We start from the raw sequence: 22078 nt of genomic DNA, 5'->3' as shown, positions 1-22078 counted from the left end.
TTGGATACAGAAAACCCACCTTTTCTCTTCCCCAAAGGACAGCTTCCATTTCCGGCGTCAGAGCAGTGCACCAGGGCTGGGGCGCTTCCCTGCATCCCCTCCCCGCCGCAGCGGGATCAGCCAGAACCTAAAATCCAGGCGCTAAGCCATCACCAGAGTGCCACGGTTCTCCTCGCGGGACACATGAGGACTGGGGCCCGCCAGGTCTGAGCCAGGGCCTAAGGACTGTTGACACTTCTCACGGCTCACCTTATTGGATCGGATCGGTCACTCCACCCCAAATTCCACCCCAAACTCAGTATTCCTATGGGTCACCCATGGGACCAAAGGCAGGGGTACTTCTAAAACCACTCCTCCTCAAACCGTTCTCTCCTGTCCTCAGGCAAACAGGAGCCCGCTTCTCTAGCCTGCAGGTGACAGAAGGAAGGCGCACACACCAGGCGCGGGTGCCTCCCACCCCACTAACCCAGGCGCTCACGCGAGCCCCCGAGCCCCGCCGCCTCCTCCTCACCGTGCTCCTCTGGGCTAAGCCAGTGCTGCATGCTGGGTCCTGCGGCAGCTGCTGCTCCCTCGCTTCCAAAAGGACTTTCCATTTAATTAGAAATTTGCTATTAAAAAGCATTAAAGTGTGTAATACAAATAATCCCCTGGAAATCAGCTGTCCCAGAAGCCAAAAACCAGCTTTGTCAGGGAGGTGACTAACAGCAGCAGGATGGCGCGCTCACAGGACGGCAGGCTCGGTGCTCGCCACCACGCCCGGGGAGTCCTGCTGCCCACCCAGCCTGCCCGGACCCTCCCCCCCACCCCACCCCACCCCACCCAGCACAGCACAGCAGGGCTGAGAACAGGGCAGGCACCCAGGCCTGTGCCCAGACAGGGAGTCACTGGCACTTGCCCTTCTCGGTGAGGCCACACACAGAGCCCAGGTGGGAGGAGGCTGGGCAGGGAGTCAGGAGAAGCAGCAGGAAGACTCACCTCCCAGGCCACCCAGCCCAGAGACGGGCTCCACCGAGACAAGAGGGCAGGCGTGGAAGGCCCGTATCTGAACGAGCCTGATCGCTTTTGGTGTCTGGTTTCCATTTGTAAAGAAAATTTAAAGGGAAATGAGGACAAGGGGAGAAACTTGACTGCACCTCCCTCGGTGTCGATTCTTAATAACGACCCACGTTATAGTAACAAACACGTGAGCTGTTTCTACGTCCTAGGCACTGTGCCAAGTGCTTCACACGCGGGATTTTACTGAACTGTCACTCTGACTCTGGGGGACAGGTACTTCTACTCACCCCATCTAACAGGAGAGGAAACCGAGGCTCCAAAGAAACTCCCTCAAGGTCATACCAAGGGGCAGAACTGAGACTCGAAGCCAACACAAACTGGCATCAGGTCCTTGATATGGTCCCTTTCTCCATCCTCCTAGGCCCAGGAGCTCCAACCTGCCCCCACGAGCCCTGGCCGTTCTGACTCACTCCTCAGCGTCCATCGGCACCTTCTCTGAAGCAGGCGTGGCTGTACACGCCACGGATCCAGCTGTGAAGACAAGAGACCTGGCCCCGCCACGGGAGCTTCCAGGGGAGCGGGGAAGACAGCCTTTCAACCAGCACTTACACAAGGATGGAACTGAGCGGGACGGCGCGGAGGGCCGTGAGGGGGAAGTAAAGGATGCGATGGGTGCGTGCAATAAAACAACCCGACACCCAGCCCATCCGCAGGGATGGGCGGCGGCGGGCAGGAAGGCCAAGGAGGGCCAGACACGTCTACAGACAGGAAGCGCGGGGAAAGGAGTGTAGTGTTCATGACAGGACGGCGATAAGCCTAATTACTGCTCTTCACAGACGGTGGAAGGACAGGCCAAAAAACCACTCCGATACTTTTACTTGATATGTTTCATATCTTCAAGGACTGACAAAGCCACAACCCAAACATTGTGGCTATTTCCAATTCTTTAGAAACCACCCAACTGCCCTGGCTTGTGTGTTCAGTGGTTAGAGTCGGCCCACACACCGAAGGGTCCCAGGTTCGATTCCCAGTCAAGGGCACGTGCCTGAGTTGTATGTTCAGTCCCGATCCCTGCCCCTCTGGGGCTGTGTGTGGGAGGCAATCATTAGCTATGTCTCTGTCACATCAATGTTTCTCTCCCTCCCTCCCAGCCTCTCTTCCACTCTCTCTAAAAATCAATGGAAACAATATTCTCAGGTGAGAATTAACAAAAAACAAATACAAAAAACCCCACCCAACAATATGCCATATTTTAACTAACAAACGGTGGTCAAAAAGTACTGAAAAAGTGTCACTGTTAACGCCCACAGCAAAAAACACAGAAGGAAGGAGGACCTGTGGCTGGGGGCTCGGGGGGAGCCGGAGGATGCCCCAGGAGTGGTGGGTAGGGATTTAGAGCTGTTCAGTCACGATTCAACGTTTCCTTCATTTTCTTTGCTACTATTTTTGCTACACTTACTGGTAGCTGAGCGGGCCCTGAGCCCAAGGCAGCCGGGCTTAAATACCTTGCGAACTGAGTTGGGGCCGGGCGTCTGGGAGCGATCACTCCTGGCAGTTAGAATCTGTTTGCATCTCCATTTATTCCCTCGGCCTCCTCTGCTCGCTGAACCCTCGCAACTCCTCAAAGAGGCACGAATGACACGGCGGAGGCACAGGCGGGCTAAATAACGTGCCGGGGAAAAAAATCACAGCTACTAACCAGCAAGTCCCCCATTCAAACCGGGACGTGACGCCCAAGCCACAGACCTTTGCGTCTCCATGGCGATGGTCCGCAGACCAGCACCGTGAGCATCACCCAGGGACAAGGAAGCTCAGGCCCACCCAGACCTCCTGAATCCGATCTGAATTCGAACATGATCCCCAGCAGATCCGCGAGCACAAAGAAGTTGGAGCAGTGCTGCTCTAAACCACAGGGCCGGCCTGGGAGGGCAGCTGCTGGGGCCGCCCAGCACGAGGGAAGACGGAGTCTATTCATCAGAGGAGTGTGGAGCAGGGAGCAGGCAGATCACAGGCGGGACACACTCCACTCAAACTAGACCGTTAGCACTCCTGCTGTCTCCTCCTCTCAACTCCACACCCTGGCCACTCTCCTGGGCTGGCTTTGGTTCTGCAGCACAGCTCATCACCGATAGGCTTAAAAAAAAACAATTAGCAGACTATTTTTCAGAGCGATTTGGGTTCACAGCAAAACTGAGCAGACCGTACACAGGGCTCCCACATACCCTCTGTCCCCACATATGCCCAGCCTCCCCCACTACCCACCTCCCCCTCCAGAGTGGCACATCCATTATAACCAATGAACCCACAATGACACGCCATTATCACCCAGAGTCCACAGTCTACATGAGGGTTCACTCTCCCAAGAGGCTTTTAACTCCTGGGACAGAACAGATAAAGCTGGGGAGGCCTCCCTCCTTGCACCAAGTCCCCTTCTGAGTCTGACAGCCACCAGAGTTTGACCCTGAGCTCTGTGCTCTCAGCTTCCTCAACTCTGCACCACTCTCGGCGGGTCCACTTGTATCCCTGCGGGATGGAGTTAAAGAGGCTGGAGCCAAAGGGGCCACAGCTCTGAAGGATGGAGCAGTGGAGAGTCGAGAGGAATAGTGAATTAGGGGGACAAAACTGCCTCCTCTCCTGCCACAAGCCAGGTCAGAATCCATGGCAACCCCGGCCTCCTGGGCCCACAGCTCTGCCACATCTCCAGGAGGCCTGGTTCCCACCGGAAGCCGGATAGCCTGGCCAGCCAGCTCTCCCAGGACACAGCCCTGGCTCACCCTTTCTTCCCCCTGCCCTTGACCCCAGCATAGGGCCTCAGACCAACATCCCTCAGGACCTGGGAGCAGTCATGAAATGCAAGCACAGTTCTAGGCAATCAGATGCTAACCAAGTGAGTATGGCTTGCCCGGCCTTTCCTGGGTCCTGCTGTCTCCCTACAGAGCAGATGGCTAGGATAGATGGTCTCTCCATCTGCCTTAATTCTGACTTGGGGGCAGGTGGTACAAAGCAGGGGCTATCAAACCGAGTATAGTCTAAAAGGTCAAAAAGTATGCATCTAATTTCTAGGAATACAGGTTTTTTTTTAAAGGTTAGAAGCTTTTTTTCAACTAGAATCCCATTTTTAAAAATTTATTTCAGAGAGGAAGGGAGAGGGAGCGAGAGATAGAAACAACAATGATGAGAGAGAATCCTTCATCAGCTGCTTCCTGCACGCCCCACACTGGGGACTGAGCCTGCAACCAGGGCATGACCCCTGACCGGGGATCGAACTGTGACCTCCGGTTCATAGGGCGACGCTCCACCACTGAGCCACACCGGCCGGGTTAGATTCCTCCCTGGCTGTTTCCGGGTTGTCTTCGCCCTGCCCCGACCATGTGGCCAACCACGCCTGCGCTGCGGGTGCTGCAGACCTGGCCCTGCCTCCTGCCTCATCTCCCCCGCCCCTTGTTCTCCTTCCTCCTGAGGGCAACCTGTCCCTGTTCCACGAATCGGTCACTCGGAGCATCAGGAGGGGAAGTTGCTGTCCACAGACCCCGAGGCCCGGAATTAGAACACCAGCGTGCTTCTGTGCTTGTGCCTGGCTTTCGTTACCCACCGGCTTTTTCTTCCTGTTCTAGAGCTTCTAGGGCAGAGGTCACAAGCTCACGAGGCCTACAGGCACCACAGGTGGTGCCCCGTGAGAAGACAGGGCGCGGCAAGGCCGGTGGCCAGTGGGCTAGGAGGCCGCCACGGCCCAGCCCCAGCTGATTCTGAGCACGCACAGGAATGGGCTCGGCAGAACCAAGCCTCCCGATTCCAAAGACTAGGAAAAAGAATCCTTCCAAAGGGCGAAATCTCATTTTTAAATACTGACTGGCAAATAATAAAAAATATTTTTAGACCACGGAGCCAGCCAAAACAAAACACGCCTGGATTTGTGACTGCGGTCCGAGGTGTGCCTCTGCATCGCGTCTCTCCTACGCACGGCCACACGGGCCCCCAGTGCTGTTTTCAGGTGTGAGCCTAACTTCGAGGTCACCCAGGAGCCCCCCTCGTTCCCAGCCCAGGACCGGCCGGCTGAGAGGTGTTGGCTCCGTGGCGCGCCCCGCGCCGGGCAGAGCGGAGCACTGGCTATGCCAATCTGCTTCGGGTGTAACCCGAGCTGCCGATTGTGATCTATAAAGCCCTGCATGGCTGGGGTTCCGGTTACCTCGGAGCTGCTCCTCTCCCCTCGGGCTGGAGCACGACCTCGGCTCTCCCACGCAACCGCTCACGTGAAGCACTCGGGCCCCAGACCGGGGAAGCCAGAGGCTGAGGAAGCATCACACTCTGGCAGGTCGCCTCTCGGGCCTGGCCACGGCGGCGCGGAGCGGGCGGCCTCCGGGGCACCGTGGGAGCCCCGATATTTAGGCTGTGCCTGAGGAGCACGGAACACATGTTTTGTGTGATGACTCAGGGCTTTCGGGGAGAACCTAGGAGATGCTCCCTGCTCTGCCTCAAGCCAAGACCGGGGTTTCTGCTCCGACGCTGCAGCCTGCCCAGCTTCTGTCCTCCCTGCGAGAAGCGCCAGATCAGGGCCAACGCTCTTGGCAGAGACTATTTCGGCTGAACAATGTAAAACTGAGCCGGAGTGGGCTGTGGCAGGCAAACCTCCTCAGGCTTTAGAACAACCAACAATGTGCTCTTGTCCCCCACGTCAGGGTGGGAGCAGGGAGAAATCCTCTTCGTTTTTCTCCTTCCCCATCCACGTGGCTCCTGCCATCCCTTCTCCAGACAAGCCAGGCGGGTGGGCAGCTTGCTTCCCCGGCTCTGGGGAATACAAACAGGGGCACCATGGAAACCCCCAGAGTGTGCACGACATTGCAACAGGAACAAAACTCTTTCAAGTCCAGAAACAAAATCCGGACCCTTTCATGCCGGCCGTGGAGGCCCTGGCGAGGGACACCAGCCCAGAGCCTCACACACTGGGGACCCTGGGCCTCGGCCCAAAGACAGAAGGAGTAGGGGAGGAACGGAGTGTGCAACCTGTTCCGATATCTCACATCCCAGCCCCGAGACGGCACCGCAGGCATGAAGACACCCAGGTCTCAAAACGAGAATGCCCCAGAATTCTGGGCAAGACACAGCTGCTTTCCCACTTGGGAAAAACAAGACACGGGGCGAAGGCCCAGGGTCAGAGGTAGTTCCATATACAAAAAGCTGCGAACCTCTGTTCTCCAGCCCCTGCTACAAAATGCCCCCAAAATACAGTACTCGTATGTAAGTGCACTTACCGATGTTTGGATGTTTCAAAAGTCGGCATATCCGGGCCTCACGTTCTAGTTTCTGGTGATCTAAAAGCAGAGGAGAAAAACCAAAAGCCATCAACCACACTTTCTATTTGTGGCCACCTGGCTATTCATACTCGTTCAAATCTTAGGCACCAACTATGCACTTTGACAATTTGCTGAATCAATGCAGCAAGTCACAGCAATCCTGGAGACAGGCATTGTGACCACCTTTTCCAGGTGAGGAAATGGCCTAGGGAAGCGCCGCCCGCTAGGGAGTGATTTGAATCCAGGTCTTCAACTGAGCTCTGGTACTCGTTCCACTACGGCAGGGCTTTCCTTGGGCCAGGGTGTCCAAAACCTCTTTCTTGTTAGAAATGCTACTAATAGCTAAGTTTTATGGAGCACCTACTATATGAGCAGGCACTGCGCCAGGAGCTGCATATATTTTCTACTTTCGTCTTCACCGCAACCCTAAAACATAATGGTGCTGACGACAAAGGTGATGCTGATTTGAAAAAATAAGAGGCAACATTTATTGCGAGCTTACTTCTACACCAGGCAGATACACCTTTTTTATTTTTAATCTTCACCCAAGGATATGTTTTTATTGATTTTTTTACAGAGAGAGGGGAAGAAGGGGGGGGAGAGAGAGAGAAACATCAATGTGAGAGAGAAACATTAATCGATGGCCACCCGCACGTGCCCCAACTGGGGATCGAACCTACAACTCAGGCATGTGCCCTGACCAGGAATCGAACCCGCAACCTTTCCATGCATGGAACGATGCTCCAACCAACTGAGCCACACTGGCCAGAGCTGGCAGATACATCTTTTTTAAAAAATATATTTTTATTGATTTCAGAGAGGAAGGGAGAGGGAGAGATAGATCAATCGGCTGCCTCCTGCACACCCCCTACTGGGGATCAAGCCTTCAACCGGGCATGTGCCCTGATCAGGAATTGAACCCGGGACCTCTTGGTCCATGGGATCACACTCAATCCACTGAGCACACCAGCCAGGCTCTTTTGATTGACTGACTGATTTCAGAGAGAGATCTAGGAAAGAGAAACATTTACCTTTTGTTCTGCTTATCTATGCATTCATTGGTTGCTTCTTGTCTGTACCCTGACTGGGGATCGAACCCACAACCTTGGTGTATCAGTATGACACTCTAACCAACTGAGCTATCCAGCTAGGGGCAGGACCTTTCTGAGTGGTGCTTTCTGGAGTTCTTGCTGTAACAGGGGCTTAATAAGTGTTTATCAATAACATCAACTACAGCAGTAAAAACTATTATTTACTAAGCATTTACTATATGCCAGGCAGAGGCATGGATTATTTTATTTTATCCTTACAAAAATCCTGTGAGGTAGGGGATCTGATTAGCTCCATTACACTACAAATGAGGAAACGGAGGCTTAAACAGGTAAAGTAACTGCCCAAGGTCACACGGGCAGTGGGTCTGAGCCCCCTTTCTCCGTCGCTATGCTCTGACGACAGGGTAAAGAAAAGTGAGAGCATCAAGTAAAAACTCCAGGCTTTGGGGAACACAGTCCAGGTCACCCCAACATCTCCTGGCCCAGGCAGATGCCTTCACGTCACACCTGTCAAGCAACTGCTGCCTCCCTTGCCAGAGGCTTCTGCCCACCCACCTCTACTCAACAGCAAGAGCCTCGGTAAGGCCTCCCGGGACTCCCACACCCTCCTCCTGGTTAGGTGCCACGGTGCTGACACTGAGGCCCAGAGAAGGTAAACAACTTGGCTGAGGCCCTATAGCCCACGAGCCCATGTATTCTGAGACAAGGTAGGGATGGTGGACTAGAAGGAATTCACATTTATTGTTTCACCAACCACCCCCAGCTTTGTGCAAAATGTTCCCTGTAACGACAGCTTTGCTCTGTGCAAGAAGGAGGTAGGGACAGGCAGAGATTAGTTCCTGCTGCCCAGCTAATCCATCCCAGCTGCCCAAAGATCTGGGTCAGGCCTTCCTTCCCATCCTCGGGTGCGGCATGAACATTGACCAGGCTGGAGCCAGGAGAACCCCAGGTAACCCCAGGCTCCCACATCGCCCGGGTCCCTCCGTCCCGGGGACTCTCGGAAGGCGAGGTCGTCAGGGAAACAGCGATCACCCTGCCTGGTGCGGGGGGGCTTGCCTCTTCCAGATCTGGCTGGGGGAATGCCAGAGCTGACCCACCTTCCTCCTGCCCCCGGACCTGGGGCTGGAGGTCCCACGCTGGCCAGCCCCAAAGCTGCGGACCTGCCCGCTCGCTTTCTGACCGCTCACCTGACCACCCTCCAACCCCCAGCCCTTGGGCTTGGCTGCCTGGGCAGGTGCAGAACAGCATCTTACTAGGCGGAGGTGGCAGCTGAGGGAAGGCCCCGAAGATTAATGTTTATCTCCTCCCTTAAGTCTCTTCCTGGCTAATGGTTACAGTCCCACAACAGCAACAGCACTAAAAATAAGGCTCAGAGTGGGCCGAGCAGAGAGGCAGATGCATGCTCCCAGCTCCTCGAAGGAGCTGCCCAGGGTCCAGACGGCCCCTCTCAGTCACTTAGTTTGGCCCTAACGCCAAGGAGCCAGGCCCCCCATTCTGGGGGAAGCCTGTGTCTTCTCTCAACCCTGGGCTGAGCCTTGGTCCTTGCTCTGATCCTTGGCCATGGAATACCGCCATTAACTCATCAGGTTTGGAGTCCAACAGCCCCAGATCAAGTCCCAGCGGTGCCATGTCAGGCGAGTTATTAAACCCACCTGAGCCCCATTCATTCATTCATTCATTCATTCATTCAAAAAGTATGCACTGTGGCCTGCTCTGTGACAGGCCCCGTTCTAGATGTTGGGGATACGGCCGTGAACAAAAGAGACAAAAATCTCTGCCCTCCCTCATGGAGCTGATACTCTAGTGGGGCTGGGTCGGAGGGAGGGTCAGACAATAAGAAGTGGATGGCGTGGCCGATGTTGTGGCAAGTGCTATGTAGAAAAATAAAAGAGGGAAGGGGAGCGTGGTCAGGGAAAGACTCAGCAAGGAGGTGGCATCTGATGAGGACCAAAGGAGGTGAGACAGTGAGCCAGGAACATTAGTTTGGGAAGAGTGTCCTCACTTCTAGAATGGAGGTGACGGCCCTGGCCGGTGTGGCTCAGTGGATAGAGCATCGGCCTGCAAACTGAAGGGTTTGATTCTGGTCAAGGGCACATACCTTGGTTGCAGGCTCCATCCCGGCCGTAGAGGCAACCAATCGATGTGTCTCTCTCACATCGATATTTCTCTGTGTCTCTCCCCATCCCTTCCACTCTCTAAAAATATCAATGGAAAAATATCCTCAGGTGAGGACTAAAAACAATAACAACAAAAATAATAATAATAAAATGGAGGTGATGCCCGGCCGGTGTGGCTCAGTGGTTGAACATTGACTTTGACTTATGAACTAAGAGATTACGGTTCAATTCTCGGTCAGAGCACGTGCCCAGGTTACATGCTCGATCCCCAGTGGAGGGTGTGTAGGAAGCAGCTGATCAATGATTCTCTCATCACTGATGTTTCTCTCTCTCTCTCTCCCTCTCCCTTCCTCTCTGAAATCAATAAAAATATATTACAAAAATAAAAATGAAATAAAACAGAGGTGAATTAAATGAGGTAACTGAGCAAGTGCTCAGCTCGGTGCAGGGCACACACAGAGAGCCTCCTTCCCCAGGGCCCGGTGATACGACAGGAAGGCCTCTCAGACCGGGCGTTGTGGCCATGGCTGTTACCAGAGACACTGAGAGAGTTCCTCTCCCTCAGCCTGGACAGGCACCAGGCACACAGCACGCCAGCTGAGCCCTCTGACAGGCTCCGTCAGCCGTCCTGGGGGGGGGGGGGGTTCTTCCCCCCCTCGGGCCCACAGTCTGCAGGTGAAGGTTAGCAACAGGGCTCTTCAGAGAGCAGAGCCCAGGAAGCGCCGCTGCCTGCGGATCCTCCTCTTCCGCAGCTCCAGCCTCGCCGGCTGTGGCGCCCTGCCATCCAGCTCTGCTCAATGAGCCGCGGTTTCTGCCTACCACACTCTCCCCTGCCTCCTTCCACCACGCACAACCGGCCAGCACCCCAGCCTCTCCAGCTCTGGTCTCCTGTCCCCTTTCCACACACTTTCTGTCCTGTAATCCCCTCCAGGGCTGGTCCATGTCTGGGGAAAAGCAGGGCTCCACCCCCGCAGCAGCAGGATTCAGGAACGAGTCTGGTGGGCAGAGCATCTTTCCCCACGCCAAAGGCTGTCCCGGCTAAACACAGCATCCCCAGCCTCAAAAGGGACGAGGCCACTGAACTGTCCTGGTCCACAGCCGTAGGTCCAGGCTCTGGCTCAACTACCCAAGGTGGTCCCACCCACCAGCGGCTCTTGTCACAAAAGCAGCCTCTTTCCTCGAGACACACCTCCTTCCCGTGACCACTGACCTCGCTGCTCCTAGGGGACAGCCTCAACCTTCCAAGGCTGACCTTCCCGCCCACCTTTCCACCAGGCTTCTCCCCGCCCCCTCCCCACGGCCCAGCCCCCCCTTCCTGTTTGACAACAGCCACTTCCCGCTTTTGCACAGGGCCACTTCCTGCCTGCCTGTGTGCTACTGCCATGGAGAGGCCCACCCCTGCCGGCCTTCAGCCCAGTTCCAACCACAGCCCTCTGCAAGGTTTCCCCCCCTCAACAGCAGAGGTGGCAGCAGGAGCAGAAAGCAGAAGCAGCTGTTATCGGGGACCAGCTGCAGGCCCCGCCCAGCAGCCCACCTAGGGCGGAGGGTCCCTGCAGGCCTCGCCTCTCCTGCCTTCTGCCCAAGCACTTCAAGACTTGGTCCGGGGGCACCACAAAGGACGGGCACCCTTCACAGAAAGGGCAGCGAAGAGGGATCAGCTGTGCCAAGGGAGGGAGACGAGAGGAAGCAGACTGTGAGGAGACAGCCTGCAGCCAAGGGGAGTGCAGAGCCCTCGGACCAGCTCCTCCCGAGGACCCCAGGAGAGGAGCCCCCTCCACGTGCACATTCCTTCCCCCACAGGGTCAGGGGCCCTGCAGGGACCTGCCCGCTGATTTGGTGACATTTCTCTAAAACCACAAATGCCAGCACGAGTTTCAAATAAGATGCTGCTGCCACCTAAACACACAACCTCCCGTAAGTGGGAAAGGACCCAGAGCCCTCGTCCTGACTGTGCGGACCCTCCTCAATCCAATCTCAATGACGCCCTTGACTTTTCAAAGGGAATTTCAAAGGTTTGTGCCTGTGGCCCTCACAAGACCCTGAGCAGCTCTCTAAAAGCCCCGTCCGTTCCAGGTGCTCGATCTGGGGGTTGGCTCCCCGTCTTCCTAGCCCCCCTGGGCATCTACTCTGAGAAGTAGAAACAAGGGCATGGTAGGGATTTGGTGTCATAATCCCCACTCTCCGGCTACTTATAAACGGCCCCTGGCCTTGGGCACTGACCGGAGGCAATCCCAAACCACAATCCCACTGACCTCACCCTGACACGGCGACGCCACACCCCTTCCTCTTTGAATCTCACGATAAAGGTGCAAAGTCTCCAATTAAAAGCGAAGTCTGGCCACCATGTAAGAGCAGGGGGCATGGCTTCTATTTCCTTCACACCCACACACCGGGAGCCAGCTGCGGGCGGTGACTACAAGAGGCCAGGGCCGGCATGTGCACGTGAGCACCACGTGGACAGCAGGCTCTGTCCTCTACGCTGGCATCCTCCCTTCTCTCCAGTCCGAACTCGAGCGGTTTTAAGCGGCAACACACAGACCTGAGCCCCGCTTTGCTTTAACTAAGGAGGCAAAGGGAAGAGGTGCCAAGAAGCGTCCCACAGCGAAAAGTCTCCCAAACCAGCCTGGACGGAGAAAATCCCCACGGGGTCCCTAGCAAGCCCCAAGAAGGCAAGGTTCTGCCTCTGGACACTCTGGACACTCTCAAGGGCCAGGACAGGGTCAGCCGCTGAGTTCTCCATGCCCCCAGCGAGGCTCTGGGTGCCGGCAGCCTGTGCCCACTGTTTTGGTGACATTTCCTTCATGGTAACCAGCCCCAAGTAAAACATCCCAGGAAGCAGCCCCTAAAAATAGCTCCTCCCAGGGCAGCAGCAAGCGGGGGGGGGGGGGGGGGGGGGGGGGGGGAGGGGAAAGGGAGGAGAAAAGAGGGGAGCAGATGGGAAGCTGCTGGGGCCCAGGAAGTAGAGACGGTGCTGGGGGGAGTGGCTGGAACTCCCCCCGCCGTAAAGGGGTCTGTACCCAGACACGTGGGTACAACCAAGAGCAAGGCCTCCGGCAGCAGAAAGGAGAGATTGGCTCCACTGGGCTCGGAGCGCCGGGCCTCGTGGAGAGGTATGGACGTGACCTATCAGGATTCATCGCGGGAACAAAATACCCAGAAACTGTGTTTTCAAGGGAGGAGCCGCGGGGCCGCGAAGACCACATCACTTGAGTACGCTGGGGTCCGAACACTGGCAAGACCGTTGGCGTACCTAACGGCTCACAGCAAACAGCACTTCTGTGCCTTGGTTTCCCCACCGGCCCAGGGAGGGGCAGACCCGTCTGTCTGTCCGTGGGATGATGATGAAGGGCCTCCGCTGAGAGGCACTCAAGAGGTGCAAAGTGCCCATCTCCTCCTGTCACCACGCTTTTGGCACCCATGGGGTGGCCTGCCAGGGCTGCCCAGAGGGCGGCAAACAGAGAGATGGGGGCAGAGCCCACCATACCCACTCCTCTCCTTCCCCGTCTCCAGCCTCCGCGGAGAACGGGGTCAGCCGCTCGCTTCTAGGGTTTCAGCACAGCCTGGAAGCTTGGGCGCAGCTTCTGACAAGGGACCAGAACAAGCAGCTGGAAGAAGGCAGGGGGCCTCGCCTACGGGACGGGACCCCCTTCAAACGTCCATCCCCACCCCACGATGCCAGCGCCCCAAGTCACTCTGGGAAGGTGGACGGGAGGGCAGGGGGCAGGCCAGTGCTGCGTGAGCTAAGTCACCAGCTCACAGCATGACTGTACGAAGCCGGCCCAGCAGAAGCTTGGCACGGAGAAGGGACCTCCCGGCTGCTCCCTAATCCACTTGGGAGGAAGAGTCAGGGGAGCCCACTCACTTATATACAGGATGTCCATGTCTCTGTCAAAAAAACACACAAAACGGCCTGTTTTATCCTTAGGAGGAAAGCATGGTTGTGTGTACAACCTCCTTAAATGCTTTCACAGTTCCCGGGGCCCCCAGCATTCCAGGGCTGCCTAGATTCCTCTCCCTTCTCCCCCGCCCACTGCTGCTTCACCCTCCCCTCACTTCACCCAGATCCTTAACAGGAAAGTCTCACTTGGAGATACCACAGGGGACACAAATGTCATGGGGGCTACTCAGGCCAACACGAAGGGGGTGGGGACTCTCGGCTGGCACCACCCGGGGGGGATCCTATTTCAGTCCCCAGGGCCAGCTGGACCCAGAAAGGGACAGCCTTTGCCCTTCTGGTGGCCAACACATCACAACCCCAGGCACTCAGCTTGCCGTCGCCTTGAACATGGACTGACACCCCAATCTGGGAGCTCAGGAGGAGGCCCCAAGTCACAGAGCAGCCCTTGTGCACAGATGGCCACATACCGGCAGAGAGGCCACCTGGAGAAGGCTGGGTTAACATGTGTCTGGTAAATCTCAGAAGGGCATGGCAAGAGCAATTGTCACTGCTGTCGCTGATGTCAGATGGCATTCCTGAGAGCATGGCTCAGGGACCACCTGCATGTGGATTCTAGAACCCCCACCCCGGACGCCCAGAAGCAGAATCTCTGTGGCTGGAGCCCAGGAACCTGCATTTTCACCAGTACGCAAGGTGATCCTTATATACCCTAAAACCGAAAGTCACGGCTCTGAGACGTTCCCACACTGCCCTAGAAGGCCATTAATGACAGGGAATCCTAAGCTACCTCTCCAACCTGCATTATGTCCCAGGCACAGGTCTTTGCTCTCATCTGTCCTCTCCCAACAGCTCCGTCAGGCCTACAGTCTAGCTCCATGGAGCAAAAATGGGGAACCCGAGACAATACCAGGGTATAAGGGTCCCAGCAACTTGGCCATGAGGTTCCTGAGAGCCAAAGCCAAAAGGCAACCAAGATGGGCTATGTAGTCCTTTTAAACCTATTCATTCAACACACGGATGCTCTGTATGGATCAGGCACTTTGCAAGGCCCTGCCCATATGTAGTGAAGAACAGATATGGCCCCTACTGTCACCTCCCAGGTCGCTAGAAGAGGAAAGCTTTGGTTTACATTTAGCTTCAATAGAAATTACTCACATAGGATATACAGACTAAAGAGAAACATGTGTTAATCCTCATCGGAGGATATTTTTCCATCAATTATTAGAGTGGAAGGAAAGAAGGGAGGGGGAGAGAGAGAGAGAGAAACACCGATGTGAGAGAGACACATCGACTGGTTGCCTCCCGTATGCACCCTAACGAGGGCCAGGGATCAAGCCTGCAACCGAGATACGTGCCCTTGACCAGAATTGAACCTGGGACCCTTCAGTCCATGGGCCGACATTCTATCCACTGAGCCAGAATACATACATACATACATACATACATACATACATAAACAAACAAACAAATAAATAAATATAGCAAGTGCTGTAACAGATTTCAAATATTGCTCCTGGTAGCATCTCTTAGTAAGGCCAAGTATCCATCATAGCAAAAGCAACTGGAATGAAGATAAATGGTCCAAATACAGAGGTTTCTTAGATGTTAATTGTTCCAAGAATAAATCCTAAACTATGTAGAAAAAAGGAAGGACCATTTGCCCTTCAACTGTAGCAATATGGGGCAATGTTTTGGATGTAAGCAAGAGAGCAGGATATAAAAATGTTATGCACCACGAGGTGAAAATCTATATGCATATGAATAAAGATAAGAGAATATGAAGATTTAAAAATAAAAAAAGACATAAGGGCTCAGGCTCCTGGGGGTGGGGGGGTGCTCTTAAATCTTAAAATAACGACTTATCATTGCCATCACCTGGCCCACTAGCTCCTGCATCCAAGCCTATTTTAAATGCCTCCTTCAGCCTCGCAGAGAGCTCAGCTTGGCACCACGGGTCCCCTTAAGAGCCCCAACTCCACACCTATTGCTGTCCCAAAGCAAACGGAGTGACGTTACGTGACTCTCGGTGACTTTACGTAGACAGGGCCACAAGGACAGGGGGCAATGGACAGCCACACGAGCTCCCTACCTCGCAACCCAGCCACCACCATGGGCCTGAGGCCACAACGGTAAGAAACAACCGGGCGAAGGAAGGATTCCATCCAGATCCACCCACCAGCAGACCAGGTGATCCCTCCCCGTGCCTCCTGGGCCGCCTCATCCTGAATGCCAAGGAGCAGCCGCTCGATACCCTCTTTCTTTCCTTTCGGTTCGCAGCACAGAGAATCACAAACAGGAAAGAGAACAGGCAGGGACGCTCAGCAAACACCGCAAGCCCCTCCAGACCCTTCCCGTGACCCTGCTGGACCCACCACATTCCCAAACACAGAAATCCAACACCTGCGGAGCCCTAGACAGACAGACAGCGACGAGTGAAACCCAGCCCCAGCTGCCGCACCTTTATAAAATATACAGCGTAAACTGAGAGGCTGCAGGAAGCCACGGCCTTCACTCCCTAACCCCGTGGGCACCAGCCTAGTGGGCCCCCTGGCCCAACCCTCTCCAGGAGCTCGCATCCCCGACGCCCACACCTACAGCACAGCCCCTGGCTTGCTCCCTCCATCTCCAAGACAACACCCTCCCACTCTCCCACCTCCAGACAGTGCTGGCACTTACACATTCCTGACCCCTCTTGTTGGCATCTGTGCCTATCAGCCAGGAGAAGGCCTCTGTCCCAAAGTTAACCTGGCACACAAACCATACGACAGAGCCCCAGTCTTGGCATAACCATCTCAAGAGAGGGGGCGTTGCTGTCTGAAGCATATGATCTTACACAAGAATTCCCTTCTTGAGGGGGGAAAAAAAAAATCAAAGAGAAATCAAACCTCACCCAGCTTGGGCAGGGAAAGAATGATTATCAGTTGGGAAAGGCAGGACAAGGTTGAGAGGAGGTGAGGATGGGAAGGAGACATGATTACCCAGGTCAGAGAAGTTCGGGTGGGGAGGGAGGGAGTAGAAAATGACAGCCCGAGGCAGGCCGCTCTACAAAGTCACCTCACCAGCTATCCCCACACCCCAGAGTTGGGCTCCCAGTCATCTTTCCGTCCCTCGCCCCTGGGTCAGAGGACACTGGTGAGGAAAAGCAAAGCGTGGCATGATGAACTGGAGACACCAGAGCACACCAGGGCTCTGCTGTGTGGACACGGGAAGGTAAGCACTCTCAGGCGGTCATCTCTGCCCGCACCCTGCATCCGTGGCCAGAGGATGTCTGCCAACGAGCACAGCCCACCGCGCCGTCCCCTCCCCTCCCTGCACCCCAGGGAAGGAGTGCATCTGACTGCCCACATATCTCTATGGTAACCACTGCCTCCAATTCAAGGTACCCAGAGAGAAAGGAAACAAACAAATAAGTCAACTTTATAGCCAATGTAGAGAAGCAGCAAGAGATGGGGGCTGGGAGAAAGCAAGACAAGCTCTGCCTGTGGGGATGGAGAGAGGCCCTCCCCGCCAGGAGGTGGACACCCTGCTAAACAGGTCCCAGGACAACTGTCAACATGACAGAAGCCCACTGTCCTCTCTGTGGAGTTGTCTAGTTTCTCCAAAGCGTGGGGACATCTACTACATCTCTTAACCCTAGAGATGCCTGGGTCAGTTACCCGGGATAGCCTCGTCTTCCCCTGTCTGCCCCCAGGCATCTGCCCTGGCTCCTGATGTATTTAAGGCATCCCATTGCTCAGCCCCAATTCCCTGCTCTGAAGCTCATAAAATGTGTCCCCCTGCTGCACCCTGCAGCGCTCGATGACCTAACCCATCCACATACCTCTGTACTCACCAGACCTGTTCACAGGGCACTCCACACACTGCTGAGCCTATACCTATCAGATGAGGTGAGTTTGGCAAGCACCCAACGCAAGGTTCAGGGAGTGTAGGTGCGAGGTGTGAAAGCCAGGGCCTGACCCTCCTGGCTTCAGGTACTGTCAGGTGCTCAGGAGGATCTCACAAGCCAGGCTCTAAGGCCTGGCCCTGCCTAGTCCTCAGACCCCGAGGCGACGCCGCTCCCACCCAGACCAGGCCATTGAGAATTCCAGACCATGAGGCATCACTCTCCACCCAGGACAGACTGCATCTGCTGCTGCACCACCAACTTTGTAATTTGATCAAAAAAGCAATCAAGTTCATCTGGCAGGATTTGTTCCCAGAAGCCCTCGCCAGTAGCTGCCTCCTCTGATGTTTACAGATTCCCTTCCCTTGGGAGTCTGTTCTGCCGCCTGGTGGGCAGGGGGAGGCTGATTTGTCAGAGCTGTTCACTTACTGCATTTCCACCCTAAGTCACCACAGGGGCACCGGGACGAGGACAGACCGGGAGTGGCTACCACTGCCCCAAACACACCAACTCCAAATGCCCCAAATTAAGAGCTCTCCATTCCATGCTGCCCAACACTCCCAATGCCCCCCCCCTCTTTAAAACCAAGCTCCTTGAGCCTTCAGGGACTGCTCCTCCCTGCAGCTACCCACATCTCTGACATCCTCTTCACGCATCTACCTGAGCACTTCAGGTTTCCCATGCAACTCCTTCCCGGGCTTCGACGTCCACCCACCCCGAAATCCCAACTCTGCTCCAAGTGCTAAAATGCACAGCCCCAACTCCTAGAGCATCTTCGGAGGAAGCCATAACCCTTGGAGACACCCCAGGGAGAGGCCAAGCTGGGGGACACTCACCCCGGGCAGACAACTTCTTGGTATTGATGATTTTTGCTGCATACTCCTGCGTGGAGGTTTTCTTCACACACCTGCGGACCACAGAGAAAGCACCCCTGGAGGGAGAAGGGGGAAAGAACTGGGACACGGAGCACAGCAGAGTAACACAGACATGCTTCAGGTCTGAGGACAGGGATGCTCCCATCAACCTTTAGTCAAATCCACACACACACACACACACACACACACACACACACACCAGCACAGTGACCAGCACTATCCAACATGGGGCAGAAGATGTGGCCACTGCATGACACTGAACAGATGTGTGGAGGACCACCCCACTCCCACCCCCACGTCCAGTCACTGGGCAAAGCCACACCCCCAGCCTCAGGCTGCACATCAGGAGCTGGTGGGCATGCTTAGGACACACACCTGCTGCATCACAAGACAGCCCTGCAGTCCAGCCAAGAGAACCAGGGAAGGGAACAGAGACCCTGCCCTGCTCTCAGCAGGAACAGTTGAAGGTAGGGGAAGGAGAGATTAGAAAGAGGGTATAACCCCCGGAGAGAGAAATCTCCCTCAACCATCGGAAAGGTGCGGAAAGTGAGGCTCAAATCTCCCACCACCGTCTGCAGCCCACTGCATCCCGGCCCCGCTGACGGCACGGGAAGAGGGGATCCAGTTGTGGGTCTCATCCATAGCCCCCCTTCCCCTTCCCCTTCCCCTTCCCCTTCCCCGTGGTATTTTCCTCTACTCTCCTCCTCCCAAAAGGGAGCTCGCACTCTCCAGCTCTGGAAACGTCTAGGGGGGCGGGCAGGGCGGGGGCTGCAGTGGCCGGCTCGGCGCTGCGGGTGGGGGTGGGGGGGCCGGGGCTGCTGCAGCGGCCAGCTCAGTGCGGAGGGGAGGGGGATGCGGCGGTGGCGCGCGCGGCTCCCGGGACCACTGCAGGGATGGGGGGAGGGGACGGGGGTACTGCAGCACAGCCCCGCAGCGGGGCAGGGATCCTGGAAGCGGCACCAGCGGGGGGCGGGGCCGGGCACCCAACATCCCCCCACACCAGGGCACCGCAGCGGGGTTGGAGCTGCAGGGCCGGGAGGGTCCCGAGTGCCAGGCGCGTGGGACGTGGGACAGGGTGCTGTGTGAGCTCCTGCGCAGGGTGGGGAGGGGACGGGGAGCAGCCGGGTTCGGGATGCGGGGCGTCTGAAGGGTGCGCGAGGGGCGGGGCTGGAGGGCGCCCAGGAGCGGTCCGGGGGCTGCAGTCCCCGCGGCGGCGCGGGATGCAGCAGCCCGGGCAGCTGCTGCAGGGCGCGGAGGGGGCTGCGGGACAGGGCGCTGGGGGGGAGGGGGCCCCGGCGGCGGCGGGCGGGAAAGGCTGGGGGTGGGGCGGGCCGAGGGGGCGCCGCAGCGGCCGGTGCAGGGCTGGGGGGCGGGGCGAGGAGCCGCAGAGCGCCCGGGCGGCGGGGGCAGGGTCGGGGGCCGCGCGGGCGGCGGGCGGCCGTACTTGCCGAGCTCCTCGAAGAGCTGGTAGTCGTCGGTGAAGCGGGTGCAGGTGGCGGTGGTGGCCATGCTGGCGGGCGGGCGGGCGGACGCGGCGGTGCAGCCCGCGCCGACGTCGGTGCACAGTCACCGCCGCCCGGCCGAGGGAGCAAGAGGAGGAGACGGGGCTGAGCCCGGCAGCACCGCGAGACTTTACCGGGGAGAGCGAAGGAGGGAGTGACACCCCCGCGCCGCCCGCCGCCCCGCCCCCAGCCCCGCCGGCCCCCGGCCCGCCTCCGGGGAGGGGCCTCCTGCCGCCGGCCCCGCCCCGCCTGGGAGCCGCCCGCGCCGGGCCGGGCGCGCTGGGAGCGGAGGGGAGGGGTCCCTGCACCGGCCGCCGGGAGGGAACGGGAAGGTTGGCGGCCGACGGGCTCGTCCCCCGGCGGACCCCGCCAGGGCGCGCAGTGTGTTTGTTGGTGCTGGGGGTGTGCAGGGACCTGGACCTCCGAGCTCCCCAGCGGGGCCCCGCTCTCGATCCCAAGCCCCCAGCCCAGGTCCCAGCGACGTGGGAGAAGGCCAAGGTCAAAAGTCCGAGTCGGGCTGCACGCCCCCCGCCGTGCAGACCCGCTCCCGGCGGCCTCCCCGCGGGAAGCTGGCCGCCGAGCCCTGGGTAAGCCAGCAGCGGATCAGTGTTAGGTAAGAGCCGTCAGGCACAGTTCGCTCAGGGAGGCCAGGCCCGGCCCGGGATGCAGGTGGAACGCGGCCGCTCTGCACGCCGACCTGAAAGAGGAGAGACGTCCTTTCTCAGGCCAGCCGTGAAAGGGATGGAATGGAAACGAACAGAAAGGGCTCCGAGCTGTGTGGGCCAGACGAGCAAGTGGACGGGAGGAGAAAACACTCCCATTTTCTCGCAGGACACCCCGTGTTTTCATTGTAGGGCGCTCATCGCGCTTTGCGATGGAACGTTTACTGGGAGAACTGGAGCCAGGTTGTCTGAAGAGGGAACTCAGGTCAGGCTGCCCGGCTTTGACTTCTGGGCAACTCGCTGACTTCTGACCAGCGCTGTGAGGTAGGGCAAGGCACCCAATCGTGCCCAACTTCAAGTGCATTATCTGAGCGCCGGGAGGAATGATAGTATCTACCTCACGGCGTTGTGAGTATTAAATGGGCCAAGGCACACGCAGCACTTAGAACAGGACCTGGCTCTTAATTAGAACAGTGTGAGCTGTAATTATTTGCTTCCTATTTGCCTCCCCACCAAACTGTAGGCTCCAGGAGGCAGGGTCCCTGCCTCCTTTGTTCACCGTGGTATGTATACCCAGCCCCAGACCTCGGCAAATATTTGTGGAATGAACTTCCCGGGGCGCTGGCAGAGGCAGCTACCATCCCTTCCTCTGTCCCCCGCTGTCAGAATATGGTGGGACCCACGCACAGAACTGTCTAGGTAGAGGGGAAACTGGCTGGGCAGGTTCCTGACCTGCCCAGACCTCTATACCCCAAGTCAGGGACCAGCCCCAACTGGGCAGGCGGAGCTCAGCCAACTGCTGCAGCTCAGTCTTGATTACAGCAGGACGCCCACTGGGAGTCAGGCCTCCGCTGTCAGCAGGCTGGCTTGCCTGCAGCAGGCAGCTGGGAGGCTGAGAGTCCTCCCAGCCTCCGAGGCCACCTCCCTGAGGGGGTGGGTGGAGCGAAGCTCCCCAAGGGGGCTCCTGTCCTTACCCAACCGTCCTGGGGGCTAGTCCGAAAACCCAGACTGCCCAGTGGGGAGCATTAAGCAAACAGGAGAGGGAAACTTGAACAGATTGCCTGGGAGGAGGGCAGAAAGGACCAAGGAGGAAAGGGTTGAGGTGACAGAACACCGTGCCCCACCCCTCCCCAGGCAACAGGAAGTAAGGCGCCGAGGAGTGAGGCCACTTCCTTTCTTGAACCCGGGTGAGAGCCTGGTTTCAAGTCCCAGCGTGGGGCAGTGCGATTGTCTACCTGGGAATGACAGTAAGTCAGGAGTTGCTGTCGTTCACCGTAAAGGCAGCGTGCACTCCCAAACAGGGGCTGCCTGTTGGTTAAGCATCAATGTGCTTTTCCCAAGCCCTCAAGGCGACTTGGCTCCTGACCTCCAGATGCTGAAACTTTATGTTCATTATCACAAGGTGGAGTGAAAAGACAGAGCGGTCAGAACACGCAGGAGCACAGACTCAGGACTGCCCTGGAGTCCCCTAGGGGACCCCGGGGAACCGTCAAACAGGGCCGCATCCCTGACCTCTCCCACGTGCCCGCTGAGAGAGGGGAGAGCTATGGCAGGTGTTTTAGAGTAACCGTACAAAGCACTTCGCATCGCGTTTCTGGGCAAAAGCAAGAGTGATGAGGAAAATATTGGGGTGAAGCCTCAGGAATGCCTCACGGTCATGAGTAAGTAGACCCAGCCTCCTTTCAACAAAATTTATCAACTGCCTACTGTGTGCTGGGCACTGCCTCTCTGTGAAACATCCAAATAAAGTGGAAAATTAGCATTGACACCATTAGAAGGAAACTCAAATCATTCTCTCCTTT

At 57.0% G+C, this 22078-nt stretch overlaps 1 protein-coding gene across 14 annotated transcripts in view; it reads right to left on the bottom strand.

Annotated features, from left to right (window-relative positions):
* CAMK2G (calcium/calmodulin dependent protein kinase II gamma) overlaps nucleotides 1–19764 on the bottom strand; it is a 58077-nt gene extending 38313 nt beyond the window's left edge. For 11 of the 14 annotated variants that reach the window (XM_079794211.1, XM_079794221.1, XM_079794219.1 and 8 more), the window contains exons 1-3: nucleotides 19557–19764; nucleotides 18074–18168; nucleotides 6246–6305 (exon numbers count right to left, since the gene is read on the bottom strand). In XM_079794211.1, the coding sequence (XP_079650337.1) occupies nucleotides 6246–6305; nucleotides 18074–18168; nucleotides 19557–19621 (220 nt within the window). In that variant the 5' untranslated portion in view covers nucleotides 19622–19764. The remainder of the gene's footprint in view (nucleotides 1–6245; nucleotides 6306–18073; nucleotides 18169–19556) is intronic. The other 3 variants (XM_079794217.1, XM_079794220.1, XM_079794213.1) reach the window with 1 other exon arrangement.
* Between the last annotated feature and the right edge of the window lie 2314 nt (nucleotides 19765–22078).

This window comes from Cnephaeus nilssonii, assembly GCF_951640355.1.
Source record: "Cnephaeus nilssonii genome assembly, chromosome: 16".
NCBI lineage: Eukaryota > Metazoa > Chordata > Mammalia > Chiroptera > Vespertilionidae > Cnephaeus > Cnephaeus nilssonii.
Note: the sequence above shows the minus strand (reverse complement) of the source record. Positions and strands in the feature narration are given on the sequence as shown.